At 44.4% G+C, this 27,787-nt stretch overlaps 1 protein-coding gene across 1 annotated transcript; it reads right to left on the reverse strand.

Moving 5' to 3' along the window:
• LOC124283337 (coagulation factor IX-like) lies at positions 1 to 26,510 on the reverse strand (the record flags this gene model as incomplete). Its single annotated transcript, XM_046719377.1, has 8 exons — positions 26,441 to 26,510; positions 18,457 to 18,600; positions 16,414 to 16,461; positions 16,179 to 16,270; positions 9,677 to 9,765; positions 6,065 to 6,179; positions 978 to 1,104; positions 1 to 141 (listed from the first exon to the last, which is right to left on the reverse strand). Coding segments are annotated over exons 1-8 (826 nt in total), but the record flags the coding sequence as incomplete, so codon positions are not given.
• Positions 26,511 to 27,787: the final 1,277 nt, after the last annotated feature.

Below are 27,787 nucleotides of genomic sequence, written 5' to 3' on the forward strand. Positions count from 1 at the left end.
AGGCATCATTTTCAAGCCACCAGAATGCACATATGCATTTGTCGAAGACGTTGTAGTTAACGTTGGCGTAGTCTGTCCTACATTCAGCCAACGGCACAATCGACACACTAGCCTTCTTCAGGAAACTACTGTCCTGGCGACCTTTAAACACAGGAATGTTACAGTTACACACGTGTCTCACACAATATGGACACATCTAGTTCTTCTTCAGGAAACTGGCTGTCCTGACATTGGACACAGGTAAATGTTAGCAGTTATTAATACACACTGTCTCACAATATGGACACACTGGCCTTCTTCAGGGAAACCGCTGTCCTGGTGACTGTAAACATTATGGAATGTTGTTACACACACGTCTCACAAATAATATGGACACACTCCAGCTTTCTTCAACCGAGGTCCTGACATTGGACACAGGAATGTTACAGTTACAATAACACGTCTCACACAATATGGAATATCTAGCCTTCTTCTAGGAAACCGCTGTCCTGGTGACCTTAAACACAGAATGTTACAGTTAGACGCATGTCTCACACAATATGATATGGACACACTGGCCTTCTTCAGGAAAACGCTGTCCTGACATTGGACCACAGGAATGTTACAGTTTACACACGTCTCACACAATCTCTCTTGGACACACTCCAGCCTTCAGTGAAAACCGCTGTCCTGGCATTGGACACAGGAATTTTACAGTTACACACACATCTCACACAATATGGGACACACTGAGCCCTCTCTTCAGGAAACCAGCTCTCCTGACCTTGGACACAGGAATTACTGGCACAGTAACAATACACGTATCACACAATATGGACACACCTAGCCTTCTTCAGGAAACCGCTGTCCTGACATTGGACACAGGAATATTTACAGTTATGCCACAACGTCTCACACAAATGGTTTTAGCCTTCTGTAGGAATACGCTGTCCTGGTGGGACCTTAAACACAGGGAATGTTACAGTACACACACGTACCACAATAATATATGGACACACTGGCCTTCTTCAGGAAACCGCTAAAATCTGACATTGGACACAGGAATACAGTTACACACGTCTCACACAATATGGACACACTGGCCTTCTTCAGGAAACCGCCGTCCTGACATTGGACACAGGAATATTACAGTTGCCAACACATGTCTCTCACACAATATGGACACACTGGCCTTCTTCAGGAAACCGCTGCCCTTGGCATTGGACACAGGAATTTTACAGTGACACACACATCTCACACAATATGGACACACTAGCCTTCTTCAGGAAACCGCCTCCTCCTGACCTTGGACACAGGAAGATTACAGTAACACACACGTCTCAATAATAACATGAACACACTGGCCTTCTTCCAACAAACATAGTATGTAACATTAGTTATATTTTTGGGGATTACACTTTCTTACCAGTTAGCATGATGCTGAGAAATCTGGCTCATGGTAGTTCTCTGAGTTATTATCTCTAGCAGACCTACCTGACGCAACTATTTGTAATGATGCTACTTAGGGACTAAATCGTCCATTTTGAATTTATAATGATACTTCCGGGAGCCCACTGGTGTATATCTATTTTTAGATGTCTTTTGTCTCTTCAGGTCTTAGCATTGAGATCTATGGTGTGAACATCTGGTGTGTCTGGCTTTACCAATTAGACTCGGGTGGGTACGGCACAGCAATCAACAGTAGCGCCACAGCTCTCAGTTACACCCTGTGGATTTACAGTGATATACATGCGTCTTATGGGAAGTTATTAATCAACCTGGCATTACTGTGTGATTCAATGGGGTTACATTTTCAATAGCCTCAGAAATCCTCAACTTCACATCTCTGGAGTGGCATTAAACATTGTGTATATTTCTCACTTGATTTTCACTTTTGATTATACACTGGGTGAATTCCACCATATACCGGTGTATTTCTCTTTTTATCTCTGTGCGAGCGCCCATTATCGCAGTATCAATTTCAGTCCCGATCAACTATGGAACTATTTAAAATGTGAAGAAACAGATTGATCATGCACTGTACTCAACAATCGAATGACTCAATTTGCCCACCCTGTAAGTCCGACCTACAGATATTCAAAGCTATCAGCTTGCAGGGAATAACCTCTCCCACCCAAGCATGAAGATTAAAGAACGCATGCGTATAATGGCGAAAAAATAAGGCACTAAATACATGTTACCGAGGTGTACATATTGTCACTCTTTTAATTTGTTGCGACAGCCTACGAATGAGGTGTACCATGTTTCATTCTGCCATAACATTGCCTCCTTACGTTCAAATGGACCGAGAAGCATGACGGCCTTCACGCCCATTGAAGGAAACCAGGTCATACATCAACGTCCCCGCCGCCATTTTGAAAAATGATAAATATATAGATTTAAACAAATAACAAAGTCCTAGCCATGCCTGTCGATGAGAAAAAACTGATAAAATGTTGAAACCATGGCAGAAATCACACACAGCATGCTTCTCACCAAAATAATCCCATGTAGAACCAATCACCATGAACTTACTTTAAAATCCCACATAACGGCATATGAATAAATGCAGCCCGATACACACAGAGGAGAATACAAACCTATAGATAGTTGATTACACATGACTCACATATGCCATTGAGCCTCACTTTAAAACTCACACACAATTACATGAATTAACTACAGCCCGATACACACACACAGGTGGCATGCAGCAGCAGCAGCAACCAGTGCAACCACATTCATCAGAAAACAATGAAATCTGTATATCTCTCTTGTTTCTTAATGTATTGTTCCCCTGTTACCCTTCAGTAACCCATGCTTGTCATAAGAGGCGACTAACGGGATCGGGTGGTCAGGCTCGCTGGTTGACACATGACACATGGTGTAGAATGACGCTCATGCTGTTGATCACTGGATTGTGTGGGCAATTATGTACAGACCACCGCCATAGAGCTGCTGAGAGTGTACTAAACTCACTGAATGTATTGCTGGAGGATTGACATAAGACAACTGTTGTACAATTCTTGGTTTTTTATAATACCAATTTCAACCCTATTTCACTGAATCCACGAAAATGTTTAACCTCCTCATACTATTATCAGACATACAAGTTTCAGTTTAATCGTCATTCCTGTTGATTGAATACAAGATAACCACTGTTTCAGTTCATGGTATTGAAGATAACAACTGTTACAGTTCATTGTATTGAATACAACAACAATTTTAATGATCTGTAATGAATATATTTATATACATATATATATATATAAACGGTTTATAAATACATAAGCTATTACACTAGTGTTGTAAAGCCATTTTGGTCTACAAAGCCGTTTTGGACATGTGGCCGGTTTGGACATGTAGCCATATTGAGTCAGAACCATTTGCGAACCGGTTTGATAGACCCTTTTGCGATCCAGCTCTTTGACAGAACCGGGTTTTAGGCAGGGGCTGTTGGCGCCAAGCTTGAATGTTTTGTTCACCGCCGTGTACAGGCGGTATGTTAAAGCTGTGCGTGTTTAGGTATTCTGGCGGTTTCATGACCGTTTAAAACAGCACAGTAGGTGTGGAATGTATGTGATGGATCATTCTCTATTCTAATTTGTGAGTATTTTTTGCGTATGAACGTATTGTGTGAATAATGTTGTTTGACGACAGAATCGTGAGTCAGATGTTAACAATGCGAGTACATCTACACACTAAAATTGGTTTAATGCAAGCCATAGTTTAGAAAAAAAACGATGAATCTAGGGAAAGGCCTGATTATGATGCGGACTGTGTTTATTGTGCCGAGATTTAATGATTCGTAGCGCAAACGGAGTCGCGGTCAACTTTTCTATCGATCGTAGCCTGTGTGTGTATCGGGCTGTGTTTATCCATATGGTGTGTGTGAGTTTTAAAGCAGGCTCATGGCATATGTGAGGTCATGTGTAATCAACTATCTATAGGTTGTATTCTTCTGTGTGTATCGGGCTTGTATTTATTCATATGATTATGTGGGATTTTAAAGCAAGTTCATGGTGACTCGTTCTACATGGGATATTTTGGTGAGAAGCATGCTGTGTGTGATTTCGCTATGAGTTTCGACATTTTACTCAGCCTTTTTTTCATCGACGGGCATGGCCTAGACTTTTGTTATATTTATCATTTTTTTCAAATGGCGCGGGGGACGCGACGTATGACTGGTTTCTTCAATGGGCGTGAAGGCCGTCATGCTTCTCGGTCCATTGAATGTGGAGAGAGGCAATGTTATGGCAGAATGAACTATGGTACACTCATTCGTAGGCTGTCGCAAATTAAAAGAAAGTATTAACATGTACACTCGGTAACATGTATTTGAAGTTATTTTATTTTTCACTCCATTATACGCTTGTTTTCTTAATCTTCATGCTTGGGTGGGAGAGGGATTCCTCCCGTAAACATAGCTTTGAACATCTGTAGGCCGGACTTACGGGTGGGCAAAATGAGTCATTCATTGTTGGAGTACAGTATGAATCAATCTGTTTCTTCACAATTTTAATATAGTTATAGTTACAGCATTAGTCAGACGGGAATTGATACTGCGATAATGGGCGCTCGCTTTGAGAGAGATAAAGTATGGCGCACACCGGTGGTATATTAATGTATAGTCAACGTCGCCAGTGTATAATCCAAAGATGTTTTGAAATCAAGTGAGAAATATACACAATGTTTAATTACTCCAGAGATGTAGTTGGTTGAGGCTGAGCTATTGAAATATATAAACCCAGTGAATCACACAGTATAATGCCAGGTTGATTAGTAATCCCATAAGAAATACACTGGTATATCCACAATGTGTAATCACTAGGTGTAATGACTGAAACTGTGTATAGAGGGCTGTTCATGGGGACCTTTTATTACCCACCCGAGTCTAAAATAGACACACCAGATGTTCACACCTTCATAGATCTCAATATAGACCTGAGACAAAGACGCATCATCTAAAAATAGATACACCAGGTGTCCAGGTGTCTCATAAATTCAAAATGGACGATTTAGTCCCCTGCGTAGCATCCTTACAACACGCAACTCTATTGGTGCAAAAGACGCACACGCACACGCATACTCACACGCACACAGCTGGAATAGTGTTAAGTTGGGCAACAACAAACAAACAACTAACACGGAAACAAACAAACACACTAATGTATCGTATGGTCCGACGTGTATATGTTGTTAACTAGGAAGGAATATATTCCAATATATCCTCGGAGACTGTGTAAACAAAAACATTACGCATACGGTGTTGGATAACATGGTGTGGATAACATGGTCTTGATTTACCTAACAGCTCACGAGGTAAGATACTTGGATGCTCCTTCCGTACCCTGTGGTATCCTTTCAGCATCCTTACTTACCGTGAGCCGCTAATAGCTGCAATATTGCTGATGCGGGTTTAAAGCATCATTCATTCCACTCACTCACTCACTCTTACCGTGGGTTTCACCCCATCCAGTCACAAAGCAGCCCGTGGGGAGTTGGCCGATGCAGGGAGGCAAATCGCTCTGACATTGTTGTTGAAGGCAAATTGGCTGTTGCCGATGCGCATCAAAGCTTATGTCATTTTGAGCAGTGACCTTCTGCAAAGTAAAGGTCAACAAGGCATTCGTTAAGCTTTCACATCGCGTGGTAAAGCATTTTATGTCCATAATTGTATCAAGTTCTTTTTATAAGTTCCAAACCTGGGTCTAGAATGTGTTGTGTGCTTTTTCTGTGTAAACGTACAGTGTTTATATTTAGAACTTTTGAAAGTGAACAACATCAATTAGTAGTATAAATTGTCTTGCAACAAAGGAATATCCATGAACAGAAGCTGATATCCCCAAAAGAATATTCAACTTAATATTACAGCAGAATTCCAGATATATGGTGGCTGTCTGCAATTAATCGTGCCTGACCAAACAATCCAGTGACCAACAGCATGAGCATCGATCAACGCAACTGGGGATACGATGACATGTTAAGCAACCTGACTGCCCGATCCCGTTAGGCGCCTCTTACTGCAGATCAATTCCCTAACCCAGATTCCGAGGTCCACTGAATATGAACATATATTACCAACATTGAACTCTGGATGGGGTATAATCTTGTGGACGCTGTAGTATTGTTCTGTACTGTCGTGAGTCTTCGTGTTGTACTCTCCCGCCCTCACCATGTACCTACCTAGACTTTCCGCACTGTAACACATGGCACACATCGATCAACACATACCTTCCTCATATCAATATATTTACATCAAAGAAACAATATTTGCATTCTATACAGTGTTTGAATCATTAGTAGCTGAGTGAATCAGGGATCTTGTGCTCGTTCATTATTTGTTTGGATATTTGGGGATAACTCCTCTACTCTGAATAAAACTTTGTATACGTATACTACAGGTTGTTTGTTTTGAAAATTGGACATAGTCCCTCCACACTAGAACCCAAGCTAAGATAATCCCTCCACACTAGAACCCAAGCTAAGATAATCCCTCCACACTAGAACCCAAGCTAAGATAATCCCTCCACACTAAAACCCAAGCTAAGATAATCCCTCAACACTGGAACCCAAGCTAAGATAATCCCTCTACACTAGAACCCAAGCTAAGATAATCCCTCTACACTAGAACCCAAGCTAAGATAAGATAATCCCTCTACACTAGAACCCAAGCTAAGATAATCCCTCTACACTAGAACCCAAGCTAAGATAATCCCTCTACACTAGAACCCAAGCTAAGATAATCCCTCTACACTAGAACCCAAGCTAAGATAATCCCTCCACACTAGAACCCAAGCTAAGATAATCCCTCCACACTAGAACCCAAGCTAAGATAATCCCTCCACACTAGAACCCAAGCTAAGATAATCCCTCCCACACTAGAACCCAAGCTAAGATAATCCCTCCACACTAGAACCCAAGCTAAGATAGTCCCTCCACACTAGAACCCAAGCTAAGATAATCCCTCCACACTAGAACCCAAGCTAAGATAATCCCTCCACACTAGAACCCAAGCTAAGATAGTCCCTCCACACTAGAACCCAAGCTAAGATAATCCCTCCACACTAGAACCCAAGCTAAGATAATCCCTCCACACACTAGAACCCAAGCTAAGATAATCCCTCCACACTAGAACCCAAGCTAAGATAATCCCTCCTAAGATAACTCCACACTAGAACCCAAGCTAAGATAATCCCTCCACACTAGAACCCAAGCTAAGATAATCCCTCCACACTAGAACCCAAGCTAAGATAATCCCTCTACACTAGAACCCAAGCTAAGATAATCCCTCCACACTAGAACCCAAGCTAAGATAATCCCTCCACACTAGAACCCAAGCTAAGATAATCCCTCTACACTCATTAAGGGTAAAAATAATCATCATACTTTGATTTCTCTACTCAGCTTTTCAGTTGGGAGTGAACCCACAATACATAGGTAATGTCATACACTCCTTTACTGTAACAACCATGGTTATTTAATAAAACAACAACAATATACGTTTTGAAATAAAAAAAGGTTCCCCTGTACATCCATATTCTAAAGAGGATACTAAACGACCTTCCATGTAATACCAATTGTATTAAACGAGTTAATGATGCTAAATCTTTCATGAGTTTGATAAAAAGGGTATTTCACGGAAGCGAGTTTAGTATTCTGTTTATTACCCTCCAACATAAATTGATAGAAACTGTCTATAGTGTGATGACTCTCATATCAATTTTCCTCGAGTCAGGCAAGGTCTAATACCATTGCGACAGAGACATTAGCATTGTGACGTCATAACTGTAACCATTATGACGTCATATGTCTCGCGGTATTACACTAGTGTAATATTGCTGTTTATTACCCACGTGGTCAACGTATGGGTAGTTGCATACTAATCCCGTACGTCACACAAGTGTCGTATCGCGTTGACCTGTGTCGTAACGACTTGACGTGACATTCTAACGATTTGATTGGATAACCGATGACCTCTCAGTTAGGTCACGTTGTGACGGAACTACCTGTTCATTCATAACAAACACGTGAATTCATTCATTCTACAACTTAGATGCATTGTGGGAATGTAAACATTGCGAACGTTGCCGTATCGCTGTATAATTGTGAGTCGAACTGAGACATTATATGCGTCGAAAAACATAAACGTAAAGTTTCCACCAGTGAGGTTAGCCGAATGAAGCAACTGCAAACCAAGAAACGGGATGCTACGGAGTAGTATAATGTAGGAGGCTGTATGAGGCGATGACAGCCGACATGCATCGTGACGTCGGTTACCAAGGGGGCAGACGAGCAGGGCGTAGTGACGTCATTACACTGTGACGTCATGCAAAAAGTGTACTACAGAACAACATTCTTCCGCAACATCTTTATGAAACCGGTTGCGGTTTGAAACCATTAAAATAACAAAATACGCTATTTTGTCAATTTAAAGCATGTAAGACGTGGGTAATAAATAAAAATACCACACTCGGTCTCATAACATACGAATTATACGAAACTGTGACCTTCCTATGGTTTCTGACCTCGCTTTCGCTCGGTCAGTTACCATAGGAAGGACACTCGTTTCGTATAATTCGTATGTAATGAGACCTCGTGTAGTATTCTCTATAAACTTATTACACTGCAGTATCTTCCACGGGCGAGTAATACATTTCTTTAGTATCCACAACTGTGTTCTGTGTGAGATTAAACGATATATCCTAAGATATCGTTTGACAGTAGATTTTGTTCAATGCCCTGACAGTGCTATGACGTCATGAACTTGATGACGTCACAATGCTATGACATCGCTGCATTGTAAGTCTAATGGCAGTACCGTGTTCAGAGATGTACATTTTCCATTGAAAACTAATGAAGAATAATTTTGGATGATAAATAGAATCTCACCCTCGTGTCTTCTGATATCAAATTTATCAAAACTCATTGATAAAAGTTAAAATATGTAAATTTGTAACTTTATCAACTCGTGTTGACATAATTGATATCAGGTGAGATTCTCTTTTTATTACATTATAAATTTCACAAATAAACCTGCTTGTGATCACAAAACCCCGCCGATATATGTTTTTATAAATATTACATGTACTGTATTTAGCCACATACAACAGAAAGGAAGACATACGCCATGTATAGTACTGTTATTTAGGCACATACAAAAGAAACGGAAACATACGCCACGTATAATACTGTTATTTAGGCACATACAACAGAAAGGAAAACATACGCCACGTATAGTACTGTTATTTAGGCACATACAACAGAAATGCAAACATACGACACGCATAATACTGTTATTTAGGCACATACAACAGAAAGGAAAACATACGCCATGTATAATACTGTTATTTAAGCACATACAACAGAAAGGAAAACATACGCCACGTATAGTACTGTTATTTAGGCACATACAACAGAAAGGAAAACATACGACACGCATAATACTGTTATTTAGGCACATACAACAGAAAGGAAAACATACGCCATGTATAATACTGTTATTGAAGCACATACAGAAATAAGGAAGACATACGCCACGTATAGTACTGTTATTTAGGCACATACAAAAGAAACGGAAACATACGACACGCATAGTACTGTTATTTAGGCACACACAACAGAACGGGAAATGGCAACAATCAGTGTCAGGAATCTAAACGTTCAGTTCCTGTAGTTATGCTAATTGAAAACTTACTTTTGAATGCAGTGTGCGGCCGTGAGGACCCAAGTGTCTGCGATGATTACACCTGAACAGGCGGACTTGCCGTCATACGTTATATAAACCTGTGAACAGGAAAAGGACATATAAGAGCCTATTGTGGTAGCGTTGTAGGCGGAGAAAAGGTATTGACGTCCCTCTGTGTCTTCTTATATGAACCTGTGAACAGGAAAAGCACATATCAGTGTGTATAGTTGTAACGTCGTAGTATACACAATGGGGCTACGGGACCAGGCCCCTCCTTCCCCCCCCCCCCCCGCTATATATTGAGCCCTTGAGGAGTCCCTAATCCTGTAGCCCCATTGTGTTTACTACTACTGAGGAGCATGCAAAATTTGATGAAAATCGGTCAAATAGTTTCTGTAATATTGACTTTTAAGTGAGCATGGGGTCGGTCGGAAAAGGCAAACTGTCCAACTTTTTGTCGTAAGTAAGTCTAAATTAATGTAATGAAGTCACCGAGAGTGTTCCCAATGCCGTTTTGCTATAGCGTAACCATCTGCCGTGATGCATGCCAAATTTAACGAAAATCGGTCAAATAGTTTAGGAAATAATCACTTTTTAATGAGCATTTCGTCAAGTAGATAAGATGGCCTCTTACCACGTCCGCTCCTTGGGCTTTGCAACGATGATAATGGCATTTCACGTCCACGCCGCACATTTCGCACTGTAATTCACGAAACCCTTTCGTATGGACATCATGTGTATGCCTCAATATTCGGTGGTGCATTTCCTGCCGCAGGTTTCGTTTTTTCCTGGCAGCACATACTTGCAGTTATACGGTGCACGTTTTCCCATCTTTATATATATGCACATAAATATATTTTAGTCCAATTGTTTGGCAATCAACACGATCACCGCTTGACCCAGCGCCACGAAAATCAGTTCCCGGTCTTTCTGTTCCGGGAAAGGTGTGTAAAACTGCAAGAGGGTGGATTCATCGCGGAGAGGTTCGAGTCGTTTGCTGGTGAGCAGGTAGTATTCTCGCATGGCGTCATCGACGTTCTTGAACGTTTGAACGGCGTGGTTTCGCGCGAGAGTTGGTCGTTGATGAACTGTATTCTCTGCACGCGTTTTTTGGTGAACTCGGCTTGCGCGGCTTGCAGTTTCTCCAAGGCCAAATCTTGACGTTTACGTTCCCCTTCCATTTCGGCCGCGTTCGACGTTCGTAATTTGGAGAAGAGATAATTGCTGCCGGAAAATGCCAGGGCGTTGACTAATGCACCACCGACCATCATGGCGATCATAGCCATTCTTTCATATATTATGTGTTTTTTTAATATTACTTCAAAATATTTTCCGATATAATTCCTTGTTTCACGAGAATGTCCTTGGTGGCCATCACCATCCCTAAGTCCATGACGAGCATGCTCATGTCCTGCACTTTGAAATTGAGTTTGATCTTTGGCTGTTTGAGAACCATTTTCGTTAAGCGAGCGTAACCTACAGTTTGTCCGGCGACGACGGCGGCGTGATATGCATCGTTGAGGAATGTTTTTCCTTCGGACGACATTGTGTGTATATAAAATAGATATATATTTTTTAACAAAAATATAACTTAACATGCGGATTTATTTCTAATTGCATCGTCTGCTGTTGCGGTGGTGGTGGCTTGTTATTATTATATAGCAGCATAACAACGACCACGCTTAATCCCGTTGCCACGGCGGCAACAATCCACGGAGTGTAATGGGTATTATTTTTGCGGTGCTTGGCTAAACCACCATTTCTTCTAGCGGCGACTTTTTAGGATTCTTGGTGGTGACTAGTTGTATCGGTGTGTGTCGTCGTTATTCTTCCATCAGCGTTTCCTCCTCCTGTTGCGCTGCAGTCGTCCAGGATGAACAGCATCGATTCCCCTTTCAGCTTGTCGTGGTAAACCTGCAACCAGTACTGCAGACGAATTACCAGGTCGATTTTGTGCAAGTCCGGGTCCGTCATCACGCACGGTCTCTCCGGGTACGTCTTGTTCACCCGTAAAGTGGGGCAGAGTATGACCATGTGGTTGAACACATCACGATAGTAACCTTCCAGCATGTACAGCACGAATGCCATCTTGCCGCATCCCGTCTGACCGCACACGATGGTGCAGTGGCGATCGCGAGGTAAATCAATAAATGGCTTGCACGAATATTCCATTGTCTATATTGAGTTGTGCGTCCATAATCACATACAAATATAAATTTAACTTGCCAGTCGGATTTTGCCCCTTGGAGATTTGGTTGGTGATCCCCTCGCTGCTGTTGTCAATGCGGCGCCTGCTGCCGTGTAGTCTGTCGTTGTTTGTGGATCCCATGTCCAGCCACAGTGCGTAATGCTTATCCAGGTACTTACTGAGCGTCATGTAGGTGAAACTCAGGTCTTTGGCGACGTCGTTGACTTCATACGAGTGTGGCTTGATGGCCGGTAGTTTTTTTATCTCGTCCCACTGCTGATGAGCTCGCTTGCCTTGGCTGAACAGGTGGTTGGGCACACCTTCCACTTTCGTGATCTCGGGATTCCGGGATTCTTCGAAACGGCTCGTACTCCACCACGGGAATGATCAAGATGCCTTTCATCGATCGAGGCGGCATGTTCAAGTTGATGTTCCACAGCATGTTGCTCTGTCGCAACACAGGATGGGACAGCTTTCCCGAGTACTGTTGGTGAATATGCTGGGACAGTTCCGTACTCATGACCATGTCGAACTCCACCGAGATGTTGTCGACGACATAGCTGGCCTCGGTGCCGTCCTGCATGAAGATAACTTTGCCGTAGTCGTTGAACATGAGTTCGTATTCCAGCCGGTCTCCCAGTGTGGCTTGGTAAAATGGCATGTGCCCCTCGAGTGGCTCGAAGCGGTATGCAAATCCTGTACGCCTCGGCAACAGCTTTTTCTCCTGCTGTTATATTGCCGAGCTGGTCTTGCATGAAACCATACCCCACATGGATTTCATTCGATACATCGTTATTCCGACAAAGTCGTTGATACGCCATGTCATTGCGTTTGTTTGAGGTTCTCCAGAGGTCCGTGTAACAGTAAAACACATCACTGCTGACCTCGTTCCAGCTGATTTTGATGGTGGATTTCTTGACGATGGCGCGACCCAGGTTGCGCACGACCGTGCGTTTGTCGTTCGTGGACTCCAACGTGATGTAAAAAGCCAGTCGAGCCGTGCCGGGGATGATGACATCTTTCTCACCAGGGTTGCGGAATCGAACCAGCAGCATTTAGTTTTGATCGATTGTGCTCGGATTGTTGGTGATCGTCACCAACTGACGCACTGCTTTGACACCGAGCAGCTCTCCCGATCTTCGGAAAGTTTCATAATATAAAAAAATGTCTGACGATATTCCCATGGACAATTTCAACGTACACCAGCTGAACGACAATGATGCAGCAGCCTTTGACGAGGTACCTCGTTCATGGGGGACACTGTGTGCAACGAAGCAGGCTGTGGACGAGTATTACAATGCTTTAAAGCACACAAAAAATTACGTTGAACCATTGCGTGCGACTATCCGAAGTTCAAATCGATAATGAAGGGACGCAGTGATTAAAAGCTATATTTGTATACATATCTACTTTTCAATATGTACGTGACGCTTCCGGGAATCACGAGCGTCGAGTCCGTTCAGCTGCTGCATGTGATCGATAACACGTCCGGTCAGCAAGAAGGTGCGCTCTGCGACAACACCTACTACCCGCGATGGATCAACATCAACGGCAGAAACAACAGGCTGTTCGTCAATAACGCCCGCAACCAAATAATGGACGGCTACTACAGCGTGTGCTCGCTCAACGAAGAAATCTTCAAACCTGTGGGAGCTGAACTAAAAATGAAGACTCGAACGGCACGGTCGTGTTAGTCAACAACTGAAAAAACGACTTGAGACTAAAAAACGACATACAACCGGAAAACACCGTGACCAGTACGACATTACCCGATCTCATTCCGCACTGCAAACTGTGCATTCATCTCGATCAGCTGAGCACGACGGACAACCTTCAAGGCGAACGACCTTCCACACTGCTGAGAGCCATGCCGGTAAATACGGAAAAGTACATCGACGGCAGAACCGAATCGTTTTCATCGCGGCAGTACAAGAAATTAATCCGAGGCAACATCACGGAATTGAAAATTTCGGTTTTAGACGTTAAACACGATCCCATAAGTACAAGATATATGCAGCGCGACGGTCCATGGTCCAGGAACACGCGTTCTAAAATGCGCCAATATAGCGATCTCCGACCTTGGGAAAATCGCGGATTCGACGAACCCGGAGTCGACGGCAAACTGTACACCTTGCAACTGATACTTTACAAACGCATCAAACTGCCACCCTCTACTGCCGCCGGTGCTGGTGGTAAGAACAAGGACCTTGGCGATTTCGTCGATACCGAAGGAGCAGTCAACAACACTTGGTACAACCTGATACGCAACGACGAGGACGAATGGACGATAACCTCAGCCTTCTGCGGTAGGCTGTTGCACCTTGACGACGTCGAGACCACGACCGTCTCCAGAAACACGCTGTAGACTCTCATTTTCAACAACAACAACAAATGGGTATTAGTGCCATCCCAATTCGACTGGAATCTCAACATCACGCTCGACTCTCCCCACGTTTTCACAGACAACAAAGATCACTACCTGACGAAAGTCGTGAACAGCGGAACGCTGCTCGCAGACTGAAACGTAAAGCATTGAAACACGACGAAATTAGAATTCTAGCCAAAGCGAAGTTAAACACAATAGATGATCATATTCCCACCGTGCTCACCGACTCTAAAGTCTCCGAGGAAGAGTTTCCTTGCGTACTATCAGAAATCGCAAAATATCACAGAATGAAACAAGACATTCTGACCAAATCTTGTAAAAACGCCGTCATTTGCGAAGACGAGAAAAAAATTCATTGAAAAAGGGAAGCAACAGGCCCGAAAAGCCTTCATTATGAAAACCAAACAAATCATAGGAGATTTACAATAAACTGTTTCGCGGACATCAACATAACGTAGCCAGCCATCTCAGCGAGCTGTAGGTAAATAGCCGAGCCGAATCACACACACACACACACACACACACACACACTGCGACTCACCCACAGCACTCTCTCAATGCTACTGACACGGCAGCGAGTCGACCCAGGGAAACTGCCGAGAGATGTGGTATGATTTGGTGGAAATCAACATAACGTTGCCAGCCAGTCAGCTGTACAAGCCGAGCTGAGCCACACACCGCGACTCGCCAACAGCGCTCGGTCGGTGATACCGAGACGACGACCCGGGGGCAAACTGCCGAAAGATGCGTTTCATTCACTTTCAGACATCTGTAGCCTCTCTAGGCAGCTAGACGTGCATCATCATCATAGCCGAGCCGAGAGACACACGCATACACACTTGTACTCGTCCACGGCGCTCGCTCAAAGCAACCCCCGAGACGGAAGCGTGATGATGACTTCCGAGACCTGAGTTTCATTCAGCTAAAAACACCTCTCGCCTTGATAATATATAACAAGTACGACAATAAGTTGGATTGTTAGCCTTTCGCCAGACCGACCCCGTGCTCACTAAAAAGTGATTATTTCCTAAACTATTTGACCGATTTTCGTTACATTTTGCATGCATCTCGGCAGATGGTTACGCTATAGCAAAACGGCATTGGGAACACTCTCGATGACTTCATTAGATTAATTAAGACTTAATTACGACAAAAAGTTGGACATTTTGCCTTTTCCGACCCCATGCTCACTTAAAAGTCAATATTTCAGAAACTATTTGAACGATTTTCATCAAATTTTGCATGCTCCTCAGTAGTAGTATACACAATGGGACTACGGGATTAGGGACTCCTCAAGGGCTTAATTTAAAAATCCTGGTCCAGTAGCCCCATTGTGTATACTACTAACGTTGTAGATGGAAAAAGTGTCTTGACTTCCCTCTTTGTCTTCTTATATAAACCTGTGAACTGGACAAGGACATATACGTGTCAACAGTGGTAGCCTATAGGTGGAGAAAGTGTCTTGACATCCTGACATGAGAATACGAACTAAGGGACGCAACTCTGCCTGGCGAAGTGCATTGTGTACGACTATCCGTTTCAAAGGTGTGTCCACCCCCAGGAGCACCTGACAATATAATAGCAAGTGACGTAAAGAACGAGTACTCATATCACTTCTCAGTCAGGACAAACAATTAGTTCAGCATCTACTTCTCCCCACAGCTAGCACCTGTAGGTTGTACACATATCACTTCTAAGTCATGACAAACAATTAGTTCAGTATCCACTTCTCCCCCATAGCTAGCACCTGTAGGTTGTACACATATCACTTCTAAGTCATGACAAACAATTAGTTCAGTATCCACTTCTCCCCCATAGCTAGCACCTGTAGGTTGTATACATATCACTTCTAAGTCATGACAAACAATTTGTTCAGCATCTGCTTCTCCCCCACAGTTAACATCTGTGGGTTGTACACATTTCACCAGTCAACCCACCTGCCAAGGCCACTCCCCCGGTGCAGACCGCGACCCTCCTACGATTCTTCTTCCAAGGATACCGCCGGCAAACGCACGGGTTCCGCATTGTGCTAAGGGAGATAACTTTGGTAAGACACTCCATTTGTACATATGTAAAGCATTGCACTCAAGATATCTTTTTTAATTAAATTTCTCATACAGGTTTAAGTAAAAAGTAGAAAATAAATCAGACGAACCCATATGAGTAACTTACATGGGTGGCTATATTGGATGGCTTGTGTTGGTTTCGGAGCTGGTGCATCTGTAGGGGAGAAAAACATGGGGTGAGTGACTGATGAAGCCTTCATCACCAAGGAAGAAAACGAGCATGCTTTACATCAAAAGTCGGGGTGTAAGATGAACGTTGATTCTGTGGACTTTGCTGTTGCTCGCATTGGACTGTTACTGTTGTAACACCCTTCATTATCCATCAAAGCTTCACGGATTCACGTTTGATGGATTTTATTGAATTTGGAGGTAGTCATGGAACCAGTTTAGGCCTACTGGAAATGTCAAATAAATTTATGGAAAACTTTGAAAGATTGGTATGAGAATTATAGAACGTGTCCTGCCTTCTGAAATACACTTCATGTACAAGTCGATGACTGCGCATGTCCAAAGATTTAATTTGTACTTATAAATGTGCCGCAAGTCACAAACCAGCCTGTTCACAAACCACAACTATATTCTGAATTTGCAGCGATGGATGTAGACAGACGGATGGATAATTTCTTGTTCAGTTGCAATTTCTGTTGCTGAGGCATTAATTGTGTAATCTACTGTATGAAAAAAACAAACCTTTACCTCATCTCTTGTCAGTATGTTATTTCCTGCCAAAGATAGTAATGTCTGTTTTGTTGGATCATGCATTCTCAGAAGAAACCACAGTTTCTTTCAGATTCTGAATAAAGGTCAACTGGCTCAGATCACGGTGGGCCTTCCCTTTTTCCCTGGACAAGTTTGGAAAGTTTTGTTTTTTTATCAGAATACTCAACTTTATCCTCATACATTTTGATCTGGATGACACTTAGGTCATGGAAGTTGGTTGAACAAGCACGCCATTAACACGATGTAATGTCCCTGATCCACTCAGTACTTCCTCCTCCCTGTTAACAAAATCAAGTGCTTTTGAAACAGACTAAGGCTAGCTTTTCTATCTTGTCAGTGGACAGCGCTGTGTCAGTCTCCTCTATTGTATGAGCAAGGGCCTCCCAAGTATAGTAATAATTAATAGTCATAATTATAGTTTTAATTACAGTTATAGTTGTGGTTGTGGTTGTGGTTGTGGTTGTGGTTGTGGTTGTGGTTGTGGTTGTGGTTGTAGTTGTAGTTCTGATCAGTTCAGCATTACCTGTTAGAGGTTTCATTACCTATGGAAGTAAATTGTACTTTATTGTTATTACGGAAACCATCAATATTCTGAGCAATAGGCGATGTGAGTTGTCTCTTTGCCACCAAGTAAGAGATTTAAAACGCAATGGGTAAAAAGCTCAATATGTTAAACCACATTTGAAACAGATGCATTGTATTTAACTAACAAAATACTGAAGTTTCAAATATGGGGGAGGAATAACTTTGTGATTCAATATAAGAAAGTCAACTTAATGCGATGAAAACACTGTTTGTCCTGTTAATATTTTAATTTATTTGAGTAATATCTGCAAAATTAAATTCTTCTTAAACTAAAATGCAGACAATTCATGACACATAGAGTTAACAGGAGGAAACGTGTAAATTTGGAACAAGCGTTATGCAAATGAAACATATTTTGCAGTGTTTTTCTGTGAGCTGTAATTATTGGCAATGGCATGAAAATAAAACACACAGCTGTTATCAGTCACAATTTGCTAATGCTGTGTAAATAATTAGATTACACTGACAATTTTGTAATATCTCTTTAAAATGAAACAAAACAGAAAGACTGCTTTTTTTGCTGAAAGTGAAACGTTGTGCGAATAACAACTAAATCAACCTTGTTGACACGTTGTGAACATGTAAACTATAAGGAACTTGCAGAAATGAAAACTATTGATTTGTATTAAGGCACTATTTTGACTGTATTCGTCACGTCTTCCTTTTAATTTAACAAAACAGGATATAACACATGTCATAATAATGAATACATTACACGTGTCATGATACTTGTGAACACACATTTAGCAGTACACAAAACATACGTTTTGAGCAAAAAGATATTTCCAATTCCAAAAGATATATTACTATGTGGTGTGTTTAAGCATATGTAAAAGGGGGTCACCTGTTGTGACGTGTGTCACGGGATGTTGTCTCACACAACACAGGTGGGTGTGGCCGTGTTGGCGATGACAGTAGCCGGACCAAAATATATGTTGACAACCGTCGTGATCAGGGGAACAGGTTCCACCGTGTTGTCGACAGTCATCTAGAATCAGGTGCAGTTATTGATATTTCTAATATATTATCTTGTTTTGTTTGTTTGTTGGTAAACGTCGCACTATTTGAGCCATAGGACGACAATCTGTAAATAATCGTGCCTGAACCAGACAGTCCAGTGACTGACATCATGAACGTCGATCTACGGATTTAGGATACCATGCCTTGCATCAGCCAAGTCAGCAAGCCTGACCACTCGATCCCGTTTGTCTTCAAGGACGGGATGCTGAAGACGAGGGCTTTCTCGGGATCATTAATTGGTATGCATACGTAATCAGTGGACATTTTCAGGGTAAGAAGACCTTTGACCACAGACACCACAACAATCACAGATTCGCCTGCATATTTACCTTTGATCACACAGACAACACAACAATCACAGATTCACCTGCATATTTACCTTTGATCACACAGACACCACAACAATCACAGATTCACCTGCATGTTTACCTTTGATCACACAGATACCACAACAATCACAGATTCATCTGCATGTTTACCTTTGATTACAGACACCACAACAATCACATTTTACCTGCATGTTTACCTTTGACCACACAGACACCACAACAATCACAGATTCATCTGCATGTTTACCTTTGACCACACAGATACCACAACAATCACAGATTCATCTGCATGTTTACCTTTGATTACAGACACCACAACAATCACAGATTTACCTGCATGTTTACCTTTGACCACACAGACACCACAAAAATCACAGTTTCACCTGCATATTTGCCTTTGATCACACAAACACCACAACAATCACAGATTCACCTGCATGTTTACCTTTGACCACACAAGCACCACAACAATCACATATTCACCTGCATATTTACCTTTGATCACACAAACACCACAGCAATCACATATTCACCTGCATATATACCTTTGATCACACAGACACCACAACAATCACAGATTCACCTGCATATTTACCTTTGATCACACAAACACCACAACAATCACAGTTTCACCTACACATTTACCTTTGATCACACAAACACCTCAACAATCACATATTCACCTGCATATTTACCTTTGATCACACAAACACCACAACAATCACAGATTCACCTGCATATTTACCTTTGATCATACAGACACCACAACAATCACAGATTCACCTGCATATTTACCTTTGATCACACAGACACCAGAACAATCACAGATTCACCTGCATGTTCACCTTTGATCACACAAACACCACTCCGCTCACATATTTATCTGCATGTTTACCTTTCATCACACAATCACACAAACACCATAACAATACCAGATTCACCTGCATGTTTACCCACACAAACACCATAACAGACTTTGACCCCACAGACACCACAACAATCACAGATTCACCTGCATGTTTACCTTGATCACACAGACACCACAACACTCACAGATTCACCTGCATATTTACCTTGATCACACAAACACCACAACAATCACAGTTTCACCTACACATTTACCTTTGATCACACAAACACCTCAACAATCACAGATTCACCTGCATATTTACCTTTGATCACACAGACACCACAACAATCACAGATTCACCTGCATATTTACCTTTGATCACACAGACACCACAACAATCACAGATTCACCTGCATGTTCACCTTTGATCACACAAACACCACTCCGCTCACATATTTATCTGCATGTTTACCTTTCATCACACAATCACACAAACACCATAACAATACCAGATTCACCTGCATGTTTACCCACACAAACACCATAACAGACTTTGACCCCACAGACACCACAACAATCACAGATTCACCTGCATGTTTACCTTGATCACACAGACACCACAACACTCACAGATTCACCTGCATGTTTACCTTGATCACAAAGACACCACAACAATCACACTTTGACCTGCATTTTCACCTTTGCCCACACCAAGACCACAACAATCACAGATTCACCTGCATGATTACCTTTGATCACACAATCACACAAACACCATAACAATACAAGATTCACCTTCATGTTTACCCACACAAACACCATAACAGACTTTGACCCCACAGACACCACAACAATCACAAATTCACCTGCATGATTACCTTTGATAACACAGACACCACAACAATCACAGATTCACCTGCATGTTTACCTTGATCACACAGACACCACAACACTCACAGATTCACCTGCATGTTTACCTTGATCACACAGACACCACAACAATCACACTTTGACCTGCATTTTCACCTTTGCCCACACCAAGGCCACAACAATCACAGATTCACCTGCATGTTTACCTTTACCACACAAACACCACAACACTCACAGATTCACCTGCATGTTTACCTTTTACCACACAAACACCACAACAATCACAGATTCACCTGCATGTTCACCTTTGACCACACAAATACCACAACACTCACAGATTCACCTGCATGTTTACCTTTGACCACACAAACACCACGACACTCACAGATTCACCTGTATGTTTACCGTTGATCACACAAGCACCACAACAATCACAGACTCACCTGCCAGTTAATCCCAGATCACGCAAACACAGCTACATAAACAGTTTATAAACATAAGTGGGCACTAGGGTAGCTAAGTGGTTAAAGAGTTCGATCGTCACGCCGAAAACCCGGGTTCAATTCTTCACATGGGTACAATGTGTAAAGCCCATTTCTGGTGTCCCCCGCCGTAATATTGCTTAAATATTGCTACAAGCGTCGAAAAACCCAATTCACTCACTCACTCAGTCACTCACTCACTATATCAGATAAGTACCTTTGAGTTTGCTCGACCATACACGCAAGAGTACATAACTAGCCTCACCTACAACGTGTCCCCCGACCACACAAGCAAGAATACATAACCAGCCTTACCTACAACGTGTCCCCCGACCACACAAGCAAGAATACATAACCAGCCTCATCTACAGGCTGTCCCCCGACCACACAAGCAAGAAAACATAACTAACCTCACCTACAGGGTGTCCCCCGACCACACAAGCAAGACTACATAACGAGCCTCACCTACAGGGTGTCTCCCGACCACACAAGCAAGAGGACATAACCAGCCTCACCTACAGGGTGTCTCCCTACCACACAAGCAAGAGTACATAACCAGCCTCACCTACAGGGTGTCTCCAGACCACACAAGCAAGAGTACATAACCAGCCTCACCTACAGGGTGTCTCCCGACCACACAAGCAAGAGTACATAACCAGCCTCACCTACAGGGTGTCCCCGACCACACAAGCAAGAGTACATAACCAGCCTCACCTACAGGGTGTCCCCCGACCACACAAGCAAGAATACATAACCAGCCTCACCTTCAGGGTGTCTCCCGACCACACAAGCAAGGGTATATAACCACCCTTACCTACAGCGTGTCTCCCGACCACACAAGCAAGAGTATATAACCAGCCTTACCTACAGCGTGTCTCCCGACCACACAAGCAAGAATACATAACCAGCCTCACCTACAGGGTGTCCCCCGACCACACAAGCAAGACTACATGACGAGCCTCACCTACAGGGTGTCTCCCGACCACACAAGCAAGAGTACATAACCAGCCTCACCTACAGGGTGTCTCCAGACCACACAAGCAAGAGTACATGACGAGCCTCACCTGTCTCCCTGACCACAGGGTGTCTCCCAGGGTGACCACACAAGCAAGAGTACATAACCAGCCTCACCTACAGGGTGTCCCCGACCACACAAGCAAGAGCACATAACCAGCCTCACCTACAGGGTGTCCCCGACCACACAAGCAAGAGTACACAATCAGCCTTACCTACAGGGTGTCTACCGACCACACAAGCAAGAGTACATAACCAGCCTCACCTACAGGCTGTCCCCGACCACCACACAAGCAAGAAAACATAACTAACCTCACCTACAGGGTGTCCCCGACCACACAAGCAGAGACTACATAACAGAGCCTCACCTACAGGGTGTCTCCCGACCACACAAGCAAGAGTACATAACCAGCCTCACCTACAGGGTGTCCCCGACCGACCACACAAGCAAGACTACATGACGAGCCTCACCTACAGGGTGTCTCCCGACCACACAAGCAAGAATACATAACCAGCCTCACCTACAACGTGTCCCCCGACCACACAAGCAAGAGTACATAACCAGCCTCACCTACAGGGTGTCCCCCGACCACACAAGCAAGAGACTACATGACCAGCCTCACCTACAGGGTGTCTCCCGACCACACAAGCAAGAGTACATAACCAGCCTCACCTACAGGGTGTCTCCCGACCACACAAGCAAGAGTACATAACCAGCCTCACCTACAGGGTGTCCCCCGACCACACAAGCAAGAGCACATAACCAGCCTCACCTACAGGGTGTCCCCGACCAAACAAGCAAGAGTACATAACCAGCCTCACCTACAGGGGTGTCCCCGACCACACAAGCAAGAATACATAACCAGCCTCACCTTCAGGGTGTCTCCCGACCACACAAGCAAGGGTATATAACCACCCTTACCTACAGCGTGTCTCCCGACCACACAAGCAAGAATACATAACCAGCCTCACCTACAGGGTGTCTCCCGACCACACAAGCAAGGGGTATATAACCACCCTTACCTGCAGCGTGTCTCCCGACCACACAAGCAAGAGTATATAACCAGCCTTACCTACAGCGTGTCTCCCGACCACACAAGCAAGAATACATAACCAGCCTCACCTACAGGGTGTCCCCCGACCACACAAGCAAGACTACATGACGAGCCTCACCTACAGGGTGTCTCCCGACCACACAAGCAAGAATACATAACCAGCCTCACCTACAACGTGTCCCCCGACCACACAAGCAAGAGTACATAACCAGCCTCACCTACAGGGTGTCCCCCGACCACACAAGCAAGACTACATGACGAGCCTCACCTACAGGGTGTCTCCCGACCACACAAGCAAGAGTACATAACCAGCCTCACCTACAGGGTGTCTCCCTACCACACAAGCAAGAGCACATAACCAGCCTCACCTACAGGGTGTCTCCCGACCACACAAGCAAGAATACATAACCAGCCTCACCTACAGGGTGTCCCCCGACCACACAAGCAAGACTACATGACGAGCCTCACCTACAGGGTGTCTCCCGACCACACAAGCAAGAGTACATAACCAGCCTCACCTACAGGGTGTCTCCCGACCACACAAGCAAGAGCACATAACTAGCCTCACCTACAGAGTGTCCCCCGACCACACAAGCAAGACTACATAACCAGCCTCACCTACAACGTGTCCCCGACCACACAAGCAAGAATACATAACCAGCCTCACCTACAGGGTGTCCCCCGACCACACAAGCAAGACTACATAACCAGCCTTACCTACAGGGTGTCCCCGACCACACAAGCAAGAGTACATAACCAGCCTCACCTACAGGGTGTCCCCCGACCACACAAGCAAGAGCAAATAACCAGCCTCACCTACAGGGTGTCTCCAGACCACACAAGCAAGAATACATAACCAGCCTCACCTATAACGTGTCCCCCGACCACACAAGCAAGAGTACATAACCAGCCTCACCTACAGGGTGTCCCCCGACCACACAAGCAAGACTACATGACGAGCCTCACCTACAGGGTGTCTCCCGACCACACAAGCAAGAGTACATAACCAGCCTCACCTACAGGGTGTCTCCCTACCACACAAGCAAGAGCACATAACCAGCCTCACCTACAGGGTGTCTCCCGACCACACAAGCAAGAATACATAACCAGCCTCACCTACAGGGTGTCTCCCGACCACACAAGCAAGAGCACATAACCAGCCTCACCTTCAGGGTGTCTCCAGACCACACAAGCAAGAGTACATAACCAGCCTCACCTACAGGGTGTCTCCCGACCACACAAGCAAGAGTACATAACCAGCCTCAGCTGCAGGGTGTCCCCCGACCACACAAGCAAGAGTACATAACCAGCCTCACCTACAGGGTGTCCCCCGACCACACAAGCAAGAGTACATAACCAGCCTTACCTACAGCGTGTCTCCCGACCACACAAGCAAGAGTATATAACCACCCTTACCTACAGCGTGTCTCCCGACCACACAAGCAAGAGTATATAACCAGCCTTACCTACAGGGTGTCCCCCGACCAAACAAGCAAGAGTACATAACCAGCCTCACCTACAGGGTGTCCCCCGACCACACAAGCAAGAATACATAACCAGCCTCACCTTCAGGGTGTCTCCCGACCACACAAGCAAGAGTACATACTCAGCCTCACCTACAGGATGTCCCCGACCACACAAGCAAGAATACATAACCAGCCTCACCTACAGGGTGTCCCCGACCACACAAGCAAGGTACATAACCAGCCTCACCTACAGGCTGTCCCCGACCACACAAGCAAGAAAACATAACTAACCTCACCTACAGGGTGTCCCCCGACCACACAAGCAAGACTACATAACGAGCCTCGCCTACAGGGTGTCTCCCGACCACACAAGCAAGAGGACATAACCAGCCTCACCTACAGGGTGTCTCCCTACCACACAAGCAAGAGCACATAACCAGCCTCACCTACAGGGTGTCTCCAGACCACACAAGCAAGAATACATAACCAGCCTCACCTACAGGGTGTCCCCCGACCACACAAGCAAGAGCAAATAACCAGCCTCACCTACAGGGTGTCTCCCGACCACACAAGCAAGAATACATAACCAGCCTCACCTACAGGGTGTCTCCCGACCACACAAGCAAGAGCACATAACCAGCCTCACCTACAGGGTGTCTCCCGACCACACAAGCAAGAGTACATAACCAGCCTCAGCTGCAGGGTGTCCCCCGACCACAAAAGCAAGAGTACATAACCAGCCTCACCTACAGGGTGTCCCCGACCACACAAGCAAGAGTACATAACCAGCCTCACCTACAGCGTGTCTCCCGACCACACAAGCAAGAGTATATAACCAGCCTTACCTACAGCGTGTCTCCCGACCACACAAGCAAGAGTACATAACCAGCCTTACCTACAGCGTGTCTCCCGACCACACAAGCAAGAGTACATAACCAGCCTCACCTACAGGGTGTCCCCGACCACACAAGCAAGAGTACATAACCAGCCTCACCTACAGGGTGTCCCCCGACCAAACAAGCAAGAGTACATAACCAGCCTCACCTACAGGGTGTCCCCCGACCACACAAGCAAGAATACATAACCAGCCTCACCTTCAGGGTGTCTCCCGACCACACAAGCAAGGGTATATAACCACCCTTACCTACAGCGTGTCTCCCGACCACACAAGCAAGAGTATATAACCAGCCTTACCTACAGCGTGTCTCCCGACCACACAAGCAAGAGTACATAACCAGCCTTACCTACAGCGTGTCTCCCGACCACACAAGCAAGAGTCCATAACCATCCTTACCTACAGCGTGTCTCCCGACCACACAAGCAAGAGTACATAACTAGCCTCACCTACAGCGTGTCTCCCGACCACACAAGCAAGAGTACATAATCAGCCTCACCTACAGGGTGTCCCCGACCACACAAGCAAGAATACATAACCAGCCTCACCTACAGGGTGTCCCCGACCACACAAGCAAGAGTACATAACCAGCCTCACCTACAGGGTGTCCCCCGACCACACAAGCAAGAAAACATAACTAACCTCACCTACAGGGTGTCCCCCGACCACACAAGCAAGAGTACATAACCAGCCTCACCTACAGGGTGTCTCCCGACCACACAAGCAAGAGTACATAACCAGCCTCACCTACAGGGTGTCTCCCGACCACACAAGCAAGAGTACATAACCAGCCTCACCTACAACGTGTCTCCCGACCACACAAGCAAGAGTACATAACCAGCCTTACCTACAGCGTGTCTCCCGACCACACCAACAGTGAGCAGTAGGACCACCACACAAGGAAGTAGGGCTGCCATACTGTCAGATAAAGTGTTTGACCTCATCCACTTTGTGGTTGACAACATGTAGATAAGGACTCACCGTTTTGTCCTTGAGTGAAGTCCGAACAGCTTCAAATACATTTCTGTATTAACAGTACAAGTACGATCCTGATTAAATGTTGGGAGCATGAGTGATCTCATCGTAATGATGAGGTAAATGGCGTCTTGAAGTGAAGCCAGGACCGCCGTTGAAGTTACTTGTTTTTCAATACTAATCAACTTCACATCGCGTTGCTCCTGCATTAAACTGATACAAACCACCACCCCCCTTCTCTCTCTCCCCCTCTCTCCCCTCTCCCTCTCTCTCCCCCTCTCCCCTCCCTCTCTCCCTCTCTCTCTCACTCACACACACAGAGACACACACATATATCCATATCGACATACATACAACATACACACGCGACACACACACACACACACACACACACACACACACACACACACACACAAAATAAAAAATATCTGCTTACCTCAAAGTTTAAGACTCTAAGCGGAATGCCCCATAATGTATTTACGAAGCTCTATGACACCATGGTCTTTTCAGTTATAAGTTATGGCGCTGCAATATGGGGAACAACAGAATACTCATGCATCAACGCAGTTCATCATAGAGCAATTAGATTGTTCCTAGGTCTAGGGAAATATGCACCCAACGCAGCTTTAAACGGAGAACGGCTGCCCCCCAAAGTGAGGAATTGGACATCTGTGCTAAGACATTGGATAAGATGCGTTAATACCATAAGCAGAAGATTGAATAAGAGGATATTTGTAATGGCGAACAAAAGCAAAAAGAAAAATTGGAATTTTAAAGTCAGAACCCATCTTGTATCCCTTGGAAGTATGATATGCGCACATAACACGCAGTTAGTGACTGATACTAAAGCCTAACATACGCCTGTCTCCCCCTCCCTGCTGGGAGTATCGGTGAAGTAAGGCCATAGTTTGTTATTACTGCCCACTTGTGGATCCGTTTCAAACAGCACATTGATCATGAACGTGCAAGAAGCAATGTATACGGCATACAGACACGGATGGAGAGAGAAGATGAATGAAGAAGGGGGAAGACGAGGAGGAAACAAATTGAGAAACTATACACTTTTTAAAACAAAATATGAAACAGAACAGTATGTTAAGTGTCCGCTTCTCCGAGGTCACAGAAGTTCTTTAGCAAAGTTCAGATGTGGAGTGGCCCCAATAAGAGTTGAAACGGGAAATATGAAAATATACCGCACAACGAGAGATTTTGTTTTAAT

Source organism: Haliotis rubra, unplaced genomic scaffold (genome assembly GCF_003918875.1).
Source record: "Haliotis rubra isolate DU_JTF1 unplaced genomic scaffold, ASM391887v1 Scf1091, whole genome shotgun sequence".
NCBI classification, from domain to species: Eukaryota; Metazoa; Mollusca; class Gastropoda; order Lepetellida; family Haliotidae; genus Haliotis; species Haliotis rubra.